This window comes from Candida theae (genome assembly GCF_024610275.1).
Source record: "Candida theae strain CBS 12239 chromosome Unknown scaffold1, whole genome shotgun sequence".
NCBI lineage: Eukaryota > Fungi > Ascomycota > Pichiomycetes > Serinales > Debaryomycetaceae > Lodderomyces > Lodderomyces theae.
In genome coordinates, this window is record NW_026261439.1 from 231,249 (window position 1) to 245,664 (window position 14,416).

Sequence of the window (14,416 nt, forward strand, 5' to 3'; positions counted from 1 at the left end):
GATTTTGATCTCCTCTGTGGCAACCTATTTGTAGACGGTCAATCTAGTGGCTATTTTGGAATTGTTGTTTTTATTTTTTATTTTTTTTTTTTTTGCTTTTTGCTTTTTCTTTTTAGCTTGATTTGTGTTGTGATTCCAGACCGTGTCTTCCAAATCCTCTTCCATCTTGTATAGCAATTACAATCAGAACCTCGGTTCTTTTGAGGCAAACACTCCTGACTTTAAAGAGGCGTATGTAGCTACTCTCATGTATTAAGGTAACTCTTATTCGTGTGTATGACCACCCGAGTAAATTACTATAAACCAGACGCGTATTTTCCATAAGAACTATATCTTTCAATCCATCTGTACTTTATATTGATTATCTAAAGAGACCCTCATGCCAAAAAACCAAAGCCTTTATTGTTGTCTACATTTACCACACATAGACAAGAGCTTGCGTATGAACTCCGTAGCGCCAACGCCTGCACTCTGCTACGCGCAACTTTTCGCAAAAAAAAGTAATGTACAACGACGATATCTTCGTATATTAAATCGTATACAGTTAAAGGAGGGATCACACCAATATACGTAGTATCGTCGTTGTATTTTAAAAAGACAGAATCTGATGAGATTTTAGTACCTTGAGCCGCCAATCACCCGGGAATACGATGTGACTAAAACAAGTTCTTGCTCACGCTTGCAAGTTCATTATATTGGTGGCAATTTCATTTTTAGTCAATTCCAACCAAAACAACTCGCGACCCAAGTTTCTCAACGTCTTGACACACGCATCCAAGTTCTTATCACTGATCAACTCTTTGCAGCCGTGGAAATTTCCCGAAATCAAATTTATTGTGTCCTTGGTAGCTTTGATCTCCAGCACGACCTCGTACAACTGCTTCACTAGAGGCAGGTCGGGAATGATTAACTCATCCAATGGTAGCTCAAATGAGTTATTGAGGATGACCTTGTCTTGAGATTGGTTGTTGAGCTGATGAAGTACTGTCAACTCTTGGTTTAAATGCGTCAAACTGGACAAACGAGTGGACATATGGTTTATATGATCATCGAGGTTTTTCAAATTCTCTGACGCTTGTTGATTATGACGGGATAGCTGTGCGTATAAAGCATTGGTCCTCTGAATGTTTTGATTAACCAGTCGCGTGTGATTGTGGATTGGATCCTGAGCGAAGTAGCTATTGAATTCTTGTGATATCTTTTCAAGTGCGACCCTGCGTTCATTATCAACAACAGATAGCTCTGCAATGCTGTCGACTAGGTCTATTGCCTCAGAGGTTTCTTGTTTGTGCGTTGGAGTAGAAGGCTTCTTGTGCAGATGCTTATCATCTTGTGGTGTGAGCGCGCCATCTTCCGTGCTAAATTGAGTGTGCTGAGGTGTGACCGGTGCAGACATGGGAGGGGGAGCAGACAATGCAGGAAACTGTGACTCTTGAGGTAGCGGCAAAGGTCTTTGATACTTTTCAGGTATTGCATTTGACAGTGTTTGCTGTGGTGACAAGACTTTGGGAGGCTTTGCTGGAAGAGCTGGTGGACCTGTGCTTTGCGATGACACCACCCCTGACCGACTAGGAGATGATTGAAACAGGTGTGTTTGCAGTGTTGTGGACAATGCGTTTTCCTCCGAGGAAATTTTTGCTGGCTTTGGTGGTGCATTGGAGGGTAGGACCGTTGGTTGCAAGATAATGGGAACTTCATACCTAACACTCTGGTATATAATATTGACCAATTTGATTAAATTGTAAATGTTTGAAATATCTCCACTCGTTTCGTTAAAGTCGCGATGCCAACTTGCAAGGTATGGGTGGTAAAACTTTCCTTGCAGATCAACATTGTTGGTGGGTGTCAAGTACCAACTTTTAGCGTGATTGGGAACTATGTACACCAATGGAGCACCATTTCTGTCATAATCTGAAAACGGGTAAGTAAATGGAAGCCATATTTCAATTGGAATCCCAACGACATCATTCACATTGATTGTCCCGAATAAGTTGATCAACAATTCCGATTGTCCAGTTTCTTCAGATGTATGCACTTGTGTTCGTATTCTAAAATTCAAATTTCTTTTTAGGTGTTGCTGTAGGAACTGATAGACATGGGTATAAACTAGCTGCTTGTTCAAGTACAGCGGCTGTATGACGTTGAATATCCAGTTGGATACCAGTTGCAGTAGTGGTGGTTGTGACATTAGGTCAATCAATAATGAATTGTTAGCATCATTCAGCGCCAAAAAGCGAAAATGGCAACAAAGAAAAAGAAAAACAAAAAAAAGTAATCCGCTGATTATCATCAACACACGCAAGACGAGCCTTTGCTAAGCTTTCACTTCATCATTTACATATCAACTACAGACAATCAATTCACCAAATGAGCGGGTATGTATCTGGTGTACTCTGGTGTGAAATTGGATTAATGTACTAACGCCCTCCCAGGTATACAGTTGTTATCGTACTAATTGCTGTTGTTGGTCTTTCGGCATTGGCATGGGTATTTGCGCCGCAAGAAAACAGAACTGTGTTTAGATCATCGGTAATACTAGGATTAGCCATGTGTTATCTTATGTGGGCAATTACATACTTGGCACAATTACATCCGTTGGAGGCTCCAAGGAGGTCGGACTTGAGACCAGAACATACAAAGTGAGAATTACCGTCCAAAGGTATAGAGGAAAAGAGCTACGACAGAGCGTTACATTTGAGTGGCCGCTAGTGCTTTGAAGACAGTCAACCTTATCATCAATAATGTGAAATAGGTTGCGAATATAAACAGAATTATTCAAACGTGCATTTTTAGCGAAGGAACTTAAGAGATTTACCAATGTTTCAGACCGGTTGAGTTTAGTCTGTAGTTTAATTTGATTTGGTAGAGGCACCAATTTAGTAAAATCTACAATTGCCTATCCATGTAATGTGACCTCCAACAAACGAATCGTCTTATTCTCTCTTAATAAAGATCGCTCGGGACTAGAAACTGCACTTGCAGATAACCTCTACAGTTGTAGCAGTGCATTTTCAAAAATAAAAGACAAAAAAAATATAGTGGGACCGATCAGGCTCTCGTGACATGCTAAGATTATCTCGAGAGCCACACGATGGATACAAAGCCATCCACACGATCCATGAAACCAAACCAATACAAGTATCAAAAGCAAAAGCCCGGTTTCATGGCTTAATCTTCTCCATCACCAGAACCCATAATTCGACGGATGCAAAGCAAATTTGGGGCAGAAACAGGAGCGTGTGAAGAAGAAGAAGAAGAAGAAGAGAAGGAGAGGTTTGCCAGTGAAAATTTTTCTACGCTTCGTTTTGATGAGAATGACGAGAATGCGATGTCGTGTTACTTGTTTTCGCGACATTTCAGAAAATCGCGCGACAAAGCATCCTGCGCTTGTACTTCCTCGGCTAAATAGCGCATCAAGGGGAAGTGGAATGTTAATGAAAAGAACGCATGTATCGAGGAGGTAAGTCAGTTGAAACTGCTCATCATTGAGAGAATCCTAGCCCCGGCACACAGCAGAAGATATTCAACTGCAATTTATGTGCATTTACTTCTACAAAGTCAGTTGGAGACGTAACGAAATCACAATACACAACTTTGCGGTATAGAGAACTTTCCTAGTTTTACGGAGCCTGTTATTTTCTCAAGGTCAGCATGAAATAACCATCTGATCTTTCAAGGAAGCTAGTATACAAAAACTGTGGCTCCCCGGTTGTCCTCCGTATATTACAAAATCTTGCATAAATAGCTCAAGGTGAGTTATTGTGTCTTACAATTTTAGATCTCCTGTTCCTTGTTTTTTTTATATTATTATGTTTTTTTTTTCTTCTTTGCCTTCTGTTATTGGGATAATTTGCACGACCTTTATTGTCTCTGTTTTATTTAAGTAATGCCGCATAAATTAGTTTTGCAACCACAGTTTTTTTGGTTTGCCACATTTCACGTGATCTAATTATCATCATTGAAGCACTTTCTGCTAGACACTCAAAAGGGGTGTAGTCGCTTCTGGTGGTCTATCAGCTTAGCGCAATTTCAGATCAAAGGGGTCAATAGGTAGAAGAGTGATACCCTTGCTAGGCCCAGTTTCCGCAACTACAATTCACAATAATGCAGAGATTCCTGCTTGCAAAAGTACGTCAAAGAAGCTAACAGTGGCTTAAGGTACAGAGTATTGAGGAAAGAATGGCTAAGACTCGCCTTATTTGCAAAGTGCTTCCGTTTTGTGTGGTATTGGTGGCTCTCAAACAATCAGAATTATTTGACGCCTCAAACAACTGTGGTGCTCCAAATGTTTAGGACGGATAATGTTCGTCGTCCACACAAAACCAATCAGCCGCAACAGTGAATACCGTAAATGGCTTCTCTATAGTTTAGTAGAGAGAGTATCTTCAATTAGAACATTCGAAAAATAGTCTGTGTTTATGTAATCCACATTTAAACTTGTCGGGGCGGCAGTTTTATTTTATTTTCTTTTTGGTTTTTTTTTCCAATCATGGCGGCTAAACTTGCGAGAGTAAAAAGCCCGACTCTTATTCGTAGCAATTGAAGAACGAATCAGGTAAAACAAACGAAACCCCCCCCAACTTTGAGTCCATTTAATATCGTTATGAGATATGACTATAAAAGTTTATATGTAAAAGGAACTTTCGCTAAATAAATTGCATAATATGATTACGGAAGAGAGGCTTTTCCTTTTCTTTTTTTATTTTTTATTTTTTTCTCTGTTTGTTTGCTTGTTTGTTTTGCAGATGGGGGAGGGGGGAGTTAATATTTCATTTTGGCAATTTGTGCACAAAGATGAAAAATTAGTTTCTTTTTTTCTTTTCTTTTATATTGCATCATCACAGTCAATTTTAATTTTAAAACCATATCACTAAAACAAGTACCTTTCAAAATGCCTTATCCGCAAACAATAGCTAATAACACTGAATATATATATATAAGTAGATGCCTCTTTGCTTCACTTATTTATTATAATCTCTTTCTCCCTCCATCTGCCTTCTTTCCAAAATATCTACCTTTCAACCAAATTATACATCACTTGTCATATAGTCGACAAGAGCAAACCATTACAACATACTTTTTTTTTTTTTTGAAAAAATTTCTAGGGAAGAATGTCGCAGCCGTTTGAACATTCGCCATCACACGAGCAGTATCCAAACAATATCGATATCAACAATCACAACAAAGATACTTTCCAACTGGTAAAATCAGCAGAATTAGTTGGTAATGAAAGTACATCGCTGCAATACAACACCACCAGCTCGGCCCTGTCAGTGGATGATCGTGGTTTAAAACACGGTTTGAAGGAGCGTCATTTGTCATTGATGGCGCTCGCGGGTATCATTGGACCTGGTATTCTTGTTGGTGCTTCAAGTGCATTGGCAGAGGGCCCTGCGGCTATCTTGATTGGATTTGCTGCAATTGGAGTCATTGCATTCATTATGATGCAGTCATTGGGTGAATTGGCCACGTTGTATCCATCTGGTGGTGCTTTTTCAACGTTGGGTATCAAGTTTGTTGATTTCGGGTGGGGTGCCAGTGTCGGTTGGATGTATGTAATTATTTGGATTGCAGTGTTGAGTAATGAGTACAACTCGGTTGCCAGTATATTACAATTTTGGGGTCCACAAGTGCCGCTTTATGCATATGTGTTGATTTTATGGCTTCCGTTTTTGTTGTTTCAGTTCTTGGGTGTCGCCATTTTTGGGGAAGTTGAGTTTTGGTTGGCATTGTTCAAGATTTTGGGATTGGTGGCGTTTTACATATTTTCTATTGTATACGCCGCTGGTGGTATAAAGGGACACAAGGCTTTTGGTTTCCATTACTGGAATGACCCAGGTGCTTTTGCCCACGGATTCAAGTCAGTTGCTAGTTGTTTCACTTTTGCCAGTACATTCTACAGTGGTACCGAGATTGTTGCTGTTTGTGCTGCTGAGACTAGAAACCCAAGTAGAGCCGTTCCAAATGCTATTAGACAAACATTTTGGCGTATTTTGTTGGTGTACATGGGTATTGCTATATTCTATGGTATGACTGTTCCTTACAACGATGACAGATTGGGTAAATCAACCAAAGCCTTGAAATCACCAATGACTATTGCTATTCAAAGAGCTGGATGGGAAGGTGGTGCTCACTTGGTCAATGCATTCATTGTTGCTGTTTGTGTTTCCGCCATCAACTCATCAATCTACACTGGATCAAGAGCAATGGTGCACTTGGCAAACGAAAAATGTGCGCCAGCTATTTTGAAGAGAGTCAACAAGCAAGGTGTACCCTATGCCGCAGTTATCCTTATGAATTTGTTTGGATTAATTTCCTTGATGAATCAGAGCACAGGTGCAGCCAAAGCTTATGGTTATATTGTCAACATTTCCGGTGTTGCAGTGTTTATCGTCTGGGGTAATGTTTGTTTCTACCAATTACGTTTCAGAACTGCCATGAAGTTGCAAGGAAGATCTACTGATGAATTGCCTTATAAGGGGTTATGGTACCCTATTTTACCCATTGCCGGTGTCGTTCTAAACATTTTCTTGGCTTTGATTCAAGGATGGTCATCGTTTAAGCCATTTTCCGGAAAAGATTTTGTTGATGCTTACATCTTGTTACCAGTGTTTTTCGTATTTTTTATTAGTTTCAAATTGTGGCACAAATCCAAGTGGGTCAACTTGAGTGAAGTCGATTTGGATGAGGGAAGAAGACAAGATTCAGATTTTGTTGAAGATGGCGAAAAGGGTGTCGACATTCCAATTGGTGACGGCCACAAGATCAAGTGGAAGCCATGGGAATTGTTTTAGAATGGGAGGGGAGTTAGAGTGCTGTTTAGTTCAATTCTTGTTTTGACCTTTTATAACTATAGTTAGTTCTTTTTACTTACAAGACAATGGAAATCGTATTTAATACTAGAAATAAAAACGTGTAGAATGTATTGTCACAAGAGAGAGTGCACCGTTTCCTGTGAGTTTGAATAAATCAAATCAACCACTACGAAAACTGGACAACAATATTTTTCCTAGTCAGTAAGAGAATTGTTTTGGGTTTATCGAAAATGTATTACACTTTTAAAAACTAGTAATCAAGAAAGAATCATTTGGAAGCCATTCTCGTCATTCGGAATTGGTTGTGATAATAGGATGTTGTTCATCAATGACAGTAGTCTTGCATCATAATTGGTGAGTAACATTTCCACTCAAGCTTTTGAGTGCATATCGCCCCTCCCCCCTTTTTTTCTTGAATCAATTCTTGTAATAGTTCTTCCACGTTCTTATTTCTAACCTCATGGCGAAGTCTCGGCCATCGAAAAGTTTTTGGGAATACAAAGTTCGTAACTATGAATAAGTAAGACGGATATGCCACGATAAATTGGGTTCTCCACATGAGAACATACTCGTCAAGACAGCTCAAAGCGTGGAGTATCGAAAATAATACTGAAAAACACACTGCACCGACAATTAATCTCGGAATGGTTCCAAGTTTGCAAATATCATGTTTGTTCAAGTTGACCCCGTCTCTCAAGTTCTTAACAGCAACAGTGGTCCTGTAGTACTGTAAATTTAAACCAAATCCCATTAGATGCACAAGAGATACAAAAGCTTCCAACCACTTGAAATAGTGTGCTAAATCCGCCATAGTTGATGCATGTATAAGGAACCAGAAGAATATTAACATAACAACAGGTGACAGCCCCATTACTGCATCCGCGCAGATTCGAAACTTTCGATGCTTCAAGGCAACAATCAGCTCGGCAATTTCAAATAAATGATCAACATGTACGTTGTAGGTCTGGGCCTCTAAATCCATATGGGAACTTGATCTTTTCTCATCGATAAAAGTCTCATATTCAACTTCAGTAGGTTCTTCTCGGTGTATACTGGAATGTTGAGTAATGCTGCGGGCCTCTTGCTCTAGCCACTTGTTGTCCAAGCTCCTCATTTGAGTAACTTTTGAAAATGAAGTAATACACATTTGTGACAAGAGTTTGTAGAATTGAGTTGAATGGCGATATATATACGCATGGTATTGCACACCGAAAATTTTAAAGTTTAGTGCCGCATTGTCAACAGTGACGCGTGGAGGGTAGCGCAAAGCGCAACTTACTTAGACTGGTGAACCAAGGCACCTCCAAAAGAAGTGCAACATAAATAACTTTCCTCAAAAAAAGAAAAGAACACAACACACACTAACACCAACCTTCCCACTTTAGAGGGGCAAGTTTTTTTTGTTTTGTTCTTTTTTTTTCATTTGTGTTTTTCCTTTAGAAGTAGCAAGAAATTGCTCACACGAGGGATACTCATTTCAAATATTATTGTTGGGTAGTCAGTACACTCTACAACGCACCCATTAGAAAGTTGAATGAAGGACCAATCTATACAATTAACAAGATAGTAAAGACTTTGATGAATGACCAGAATTGTACACTCGTTGATAGGCATTGTCTTTAAACATTTTCCAAAGCGTGTTTTGTAAGAAACTGCAGAAGAAATATACGACACAAAGCCATGTGTTTAGCAGCCAAAAGTGACTCCTTTAGTACTCCTTTGATGTGGTTTGCTTGCAGACATCACTTTTAATGAAATTGCCAAAAAACCATGGACCAGATTGCACCTGTTACTGCACCCATGAGAAGATTGCTCTTGTGTGTTACATAGCCCTTATACGAGAAAGGGTACATGACTCCCTTCTCACTGAACTTTGTGTCGACTATTCATTTCGTTGTGTGTCTCAAGCTCGACTCCTTACTTACGTTATGTAGTTTCATTCAAGAGAACGTTTGGCCCGCATTTCATTTCACACAAGCCGCCAAGTAATCGAGACCACAGAATGAGAAATACAAATGCTACAACGCGAGTCTTTTTTTTTTTTTTAACACTCCCCTCTCTGGTTGATAAACTCGGGTCACTCTGCGTTCTACTTGTTTGTTTTTTTGGCATCACTTTGTAGGTGGTGCATAATTTGCGAAGTTTCTCCTCATTTGTTTTTCTTTTCTTTTCTTTTCAGTTGAATGTTTGTGGGGCTGAAACAAAAGAAATGAGCTGATTACATGTCACCAGTTGACTCATAAACTAAAAAAACAGACGAGACACATTTTGGTATAGGAAAGATTGCTAACATTATGTCGTGTGTCAGTATGGCTGAATCATAGGGCCCTTCAAACTTTCATACAAGGCATACGGTGTATACGAAAGTTTCACTCTATGTACAAACGGCAATTTGTGAAGCTCAAATTAAGGAAAGATGCAGTTTGTTAGAGTTTGATAATCGTAAGGATATGCATACACGGAGATCATGACAAACGGGAACAACTACACAATAAAGCTGGTGAAAGCGGTGGTGTGTTTCTCTGTGTGTATAGTGAGAGACTTTAGTATATCAGTACAACAACTTTGCACACCACCATCCAACCTTTAAAGGAAGAGAAATTCAATCAGACCAACCGTGGGTCGTTTCTCATCTCGGGGTTCACACAAAACATACTCAACGGGTATACATGCTCTCTTTACTTCATCTTCATCTTCTTCATCTTCTTCATCATCTTCTTCATCATCTTCTTCATCATCTTTTTCATCTTCATTACCCCAGATTTTTCTTTTTTTTCCTTTCAAACAGAGAACAACACATTCTTCACTTTGCAACCGACATTGGTTGTAGACAACAAGACTCCATCCCCTCTTTCTAGCACTCCCTTTAAGCAACTGGACACACCTCTCCCCCTTCCCCTGATGTGTAAACTTACTCATTCACTTTTTGATACTGCAATTCATCACCAGCTCTCCTTTAGATGTTTTGAAGTTTCTCCACTAACAGCGTCTTAATACTCCACGAAAAAAAAAAAAAAAAATTTCAGCTATAAATATGCACCAAATCGCAGACCCTTGTTATCGTGTGCCCTCTTGTATCCAAAACAGTCACACATTCGATACAACACAAAGTTCGATTCCACTTGAATAATGCATCACTAGGGGGGATACAGTCACCGTTACACACCCCGGCTAGTTCATACTCTGTGTTCATTCATATCTTGCTGATAAACGGTATCACTAGGGCATCATCGTTCGAAACCTTATGTCTCCACTAGCTGCCATTTGGCAATCGTATCATTCCAACGTCAAAAAGGATAGTCCAGTTAGCCATTCGGAAAAGAATAGAGGCTCTCTTCCAAGTTTGAGTATTGATGAAGTTGTTGTTCGGGTATCATCAGTGGAAAATGGCCATAGTCTCACTTGTCAATCAGCCATTTTGTTGAACGAATTGATTGCCCACACCCCCAAACCACAAACAAGTGATGTTGTCGAAATGTCTCAGGTAAGACCAGTCAGTGTAATCTTTGGAACCAAGGACAACGTCAGCATAGGATTTCCCAATCCCCACCACTCCCAATCGAGCACAAGTTTCCCAAACAGTGTGAGTGGATTCAAGTCGTATACTGAGGATAGAGACAAAAGCAAACGCGAAGTAGCAGAGTCACCAAGTAATCCCTCAAGCTCGCAGTCATTGGCATCTGCCAACACTGTTGTTTCCTCGTTGCCAGTCTCACAAATGTACCAAAATCCACACAAGGCACTTGAACAGTCACAATTGAGTCAAATTGGTGTTGCTAGTGACTTGTACTCGTTGGTTGAGCAAGACTTGAGGTATACACCTGCATTGTACCGAGTGTCGCCTTTTGAAATGGATGTGGATGCCGACATGGAAGAGTCTCACGAAACTGGACTCTACTCAATATGTCCAAAGGAATTGCAATCAAACAGTTTGACCTGCCATCAGCCCGCACCAATACACCTCAAACTCAAGCGAGGATTACTTGATAACATTCAAAATGTGTTTAATCAAACTATTGATGATGACAATGAGGGTGTTTTGGACTTAACTCAACAAGAAGGCTCAACTATTCGTGACTGTGTCATGGCGATGTCAGCTCCTCCATCAACTTCACCAAGACACTACTCCTTATCAAGATTGTCTACGCCGCAGTTGAACAAGTTGTCAATGTTTAAATTTGCAACAACTCCAGCCCCTCCGAATACGTTTGAGACTCCTGTTGCACCTAAAACTACACCAGTATCACATGCTGACGTGTCTTCTGGTGACAGTCCTTTAGCTCAACCCGAGGACAGCGATTATTCTGATGAAGCTGATGTTGGCAAGGCCATCTCCACTAGTGAACTTACCGCACCCATAAAGTGGACAGACTCTTCTCAGTTTTATAATGGCGCCACTTTGGGTGTTGAAGCTTCGAGATTGGAGGATTATAAGAAAGCATTCTTTGACCAGTACACTAAATCATCCATTTGCAAGATCAAGATGACTGAGTCTGACAAAAAGTATTTATCCAAAGACGAATCAAAGGGAAACTACTACACCATGATTAACAATTTGGATATCTTCACATGCACTAAATTTGCAACCACAAGAAAGTTCAAGTGTCCCGTGAAGGAGTGCCCTATGCATTTCCTAGGAATTAAAAAGAGAGCTGAATTGAAACATCATGTGCATTACGAGCATTTGAAGAATGGATTTGTCAAATATAGTTGTCATCAATATGAAAATGAAATCAAGAGTATTTTGTTTATTTGCAGTAGGGAAGGTTGCGGTAAGGCTTTTTATCGCTGTGATTCATTGAACAGACATCTCAATTTAGTTCATGGTAATTGTCCTGCCAAAGGTGTCAAGAGAAAGGTGGTTATTGTTGATAAAGATGAAATTGAGAATGCTGATGTTGCTAATAAGGTGGCAAGTTATGAGGTGGGTAGCGATTTAGATAGTCAGGCGATTGCTGAGGGTGAAGTTTGCTCACGCGTGAGTAAAAGAAGCAGATTGTCCAACTAAGTTCGTGAGAGGATAACTTTCATCATATGTGATTTTGGGTTGAGCAAGCCGTGCGTTCCAATAGGCCCGTTAACAACGCTGGTAACAAAATAGTGATGCTACTTGCTTGGCTAGAAAAAGTTTATAGTTTGGATTTAAATTTCACACTTCTCTGTGATGCCAGTCATTTGCTCTTGTAGATTGAACACTTTGTCCACCAAAGGCTGTAGTATGTGTCAAGGGGTGCACATTGTAGATTCCATATTATGCTGGTGATAGTTGCAAAACAAACATGCGCGTTTGCCCTTCTACACGACTGCTCTCTCAACCGAAACTTCCCTATGCAGACAAGGTCAAGGGACCTTGGAATGTTCCTTACCTTAAATACATTATACGAGAGCTTGAATAAAGGGAAGTACATTTCGTAGCTACTGCTAATTCTAATTGGTTCTACTTGCAATATTGGAAATGTTGCAGAAGCGGCTAGCAGATCCCACAAAGCAGGATAACAAAAAAAAAATACACAGAAAACCAAGTCATACAAGATATCCTTCCACTCCTCTTTCCATGGTATCACATCGCCTGCCTTACGCTCAGTACCCAGCGTTGATGAGTATTTGATATGGACAGAATTTGGTCCGATCTTGTGTTTTTGTGAATGAACCCCTGTTGTTTCCTTAACCTGGCCAAGGGTTTTTGCAATAAAAGCCAGTCATTGCTGCATCTCGACAGTGCTGATTTCATACGCACATGATACATCATGCAACTTTCAGATTTGCTCGTTGAGCTTCTTGTTAGAGTCATTTTAATTGAAGATCATTTTTTCGACTTTCCCCTTGAAATCGTTGTACAGCATCGCAATATGTATGTCTAGTTAAATCAAGGGCACCTTGATCCGTCTTTCATGTATATTACTGGTCTGTGGATATTATACTTTCCTGCATATAGTTACGCTCTCATGGAGAACAAATCTCTCTCTCTCTCTCTCTCTCTCTTTTTTTTTATTTTTTTTTTATTTTTTGCTTCGTGCGAGCTCATCTGAAAAAGGAAAATGGGCAAAAAAAAAAAAACTGCAACTAAATTTTCAGTCCCATCGTTAATCTTGAACCCTCAGCAGCGATATATACTCTTCTCCACATTAAAAACACAATGTCAAAAGAGGATTTTCAAATCAAGCCAGAGAGCGTGACTCCATCAAATAACACTTCGGAGTGGCCACTTTTATTGAAAAACTACGATAAACTTCTCGTTAGATCGGGTCACTATACCCCCATCCCGGCTGGTTCTTCACCAAACAGTAGAGACCTCAAGTCATATGTTTCTTCTGGTGTTATCAACTTGGATAAACCATCCAACCCATCTTCGCATGAAGTCGTGGCTTGGATCAAGAGGATATTGAGAGTTGAAAAGACTGGTCATTCAGGTACCCTTGACCCCAAGGTTACTGGGTGTTTGATTGTTTGTATTGATCGTGCCACTAGATTGGTCAAGTCTCAACAAGGTGCAGGTAAGGAGTATGTGTGTATTGTTAGGTTGCACGATCAGTTGCAGGATCCAAAGGAGTTGAATAGAGCGTTGGAGAATTTGACTGGTGCTTTGTTTCAAAGACCACCATTGATTTCAGCAGTCAAGAGACAATTGAGAGTTAGGACTGTTTACGATTCCAAATTGATTGAATTCGATAACAAGAGAGGATTGGGTGTGTTTTGGGCTTCTTGTGAAGCTGGTACTTATATGAGAACATTGTGTGTCCATTTGGGTATGTTGTTGGGTGTCGGTGGTCATATGCAAGAATTGCGTCGTGTGCGTTCTGGTGCCATGAGTGAGCTGGACAACTTGGTGACTTTGCACGATGTTTTGGATGCTCAATACGTTTACGATAACACTAGAGATGAATCTTACTTGAGAAAGATTATCCAACCATTGGAAACTTTGTTGGTGGGTTACAAGAGAATTGTAGTCAAAGACTCAGCCGTCAACTCTGTATGTTACGGTGCCAAGTTGATGATACCCGGTTTATTGAGATATGAAGAAGGCATTGAATTGTATGACGAGGTTGTTTTGATCACAACCAAAGGTGAAGCCATTGCCATTGGTATTGCTCAAATGACCACTGTTGATTTGCAAGGATGTGATCATGGTGTCGTTGCCAAGGTCAAGAGATGTATCATGGAAAGAGACACTTATCCAAGAAGATGGGGTTTGGGTCCGGTTGCACAAAAGAAGAAACAATTGAAGGCCGATGGAAAATTGGACAAATACGGAAGAGTAAATGAAAACACACCAGAAACTTGGAAGAAGGAGTACAATGATTTGGATGAACAACCAGCTCCAGCTGTTCCAGAGTCAAAATTAGTGGCACCTGAGCCTCAATTACCTAAAAAGACTTTGATTGAAGAAGTTGAAGTCAAGGTTGAAGATTCGGAAAAGAAGGACAAGAAGGACAAGAAGGAGAAGAAGGAAAAGAAAGAGAAGAAGGAAAAGAAGGAGAAGAAAGAGAAGAAGAGGAAGGCTGAGGATGGTGATGACGACAAGAGCGAAAAGAAGAAGAAATCCAAAAAGGAGTAATTAAACCCACCTAGATGCGTATTTGTATATTATCACAACAAACTTT

General features: G+C 40.0%; 6 protein-coding genes across 6 annotated transcripts; 4 read left to right on the forward strand and 2 right to left on the reverse strand. All coding sequences in view use genetic code 12, as the record gives it.

Annotated features, from left to right (window-relative positions):
• Positions 1–673: 673 nt before the first annotated feature.
• On the reverse strand, positions 674–2,188 carry VPS23 (ubiquitin-binding ESCRT-I subunit protein; the record flags this gene model as incomplete). Its single annotated transcript, XM_051752649.1, has 1 exon — positions 674–2,188. The coding sequence occupies one exon, from the start codon at positions 2,186–2,188 to the stop codon at positions 674–676; it is 1,515 nt and encodes a 504-aa protein (XP_051608257.1).
• A 179-nt stretch (positions 2,189–2,367) lies between these two features.
• On the forward strand, positions 2,368–2,643 carry KGF57_003249 (H(+)-transporting V0 sector ATPase subunit e; the record flags this gene model as incomplete). The annotated part of the gene is made up of 2 exons (XM_051752650.1): positions 2,368–2,375; positions 2,433–2,643. The coding sequence occupies 2 exons, from the start codon at positions 2,368–2,370 to the stop codon at positions 2,641–2,643; spliced, it is 219 nt and encodes a 72-aa protein (XP_051608258.1).
• A 2,468-nt stretch (positions 2,644–5,111) lies between these two features.
• Positions 5,112–6,794, forward strand: AGP3 (Agp3p; the record flags this gene model as incomplete). The annotated part of the gene is made up of 1 exon (XM_051752651.1): positions 5,112–6,794. One exon carries the CDS (start codon positions 5,112–5,114, stop codon positions 6,792–6,794), a length of 1,683 nt encoding a protein of 560 aa, XP_051608259.1.
• A 479-nt stretch (positions 6,795–7,273) lies between these two features.
• Positions 7,274–7,962, reverse strand: KGF57_003251 (uncharacterized protein; the record flags this gene model as incomplete). The annotated part of the gene is made up of 2 exons (XM_051752652.1): positions 7,274–7,325; positions 7,385–7,962. 2 exons carry the CDS (start codon positions 7,960–7,962, stop codon positions 7,274–7,276), a joined length of 630 nt encoding a protein of 209 aa, XP_051608260.1.
• Positions 7,963–10,059: 2,097 nt separating this feature from the next.
• Positions 10,060–11,823, forward strand: RME1 (Rme1p; the record flags this gene model as incomplete). The annotated part of the gene is made up of 1 exon (XM_051752653.1): positions 10,060–11,823. One exon carries the CDS (start codon positions 10,060–10,062, stop codon positions 11,821–11,823), a length of 1,764 nt encoding a protein of 587 aa, XP_051608261.1.
• Positions 11,824–12,951: 1,128 nt separating this feature from the next.
• On the forward strand, positions 12,952–14,370 carry KGF57_003253 (pseudouridine synthase; the record flags this gene model as incomplete). The annotated part of the gene is made up of 1 exon (XM_051752654.1): positions 12,952–14,370. The coding sequence occupies one exon, from the start codon at positions 12,952–12,954 to the stop codon at positions 14,368–14,370; it is 1,419 nt and encodes a 472-aa protein (XP_051608262.1).
• Positions 14,371–14,416: the final 46 nt, after the last annotated feature.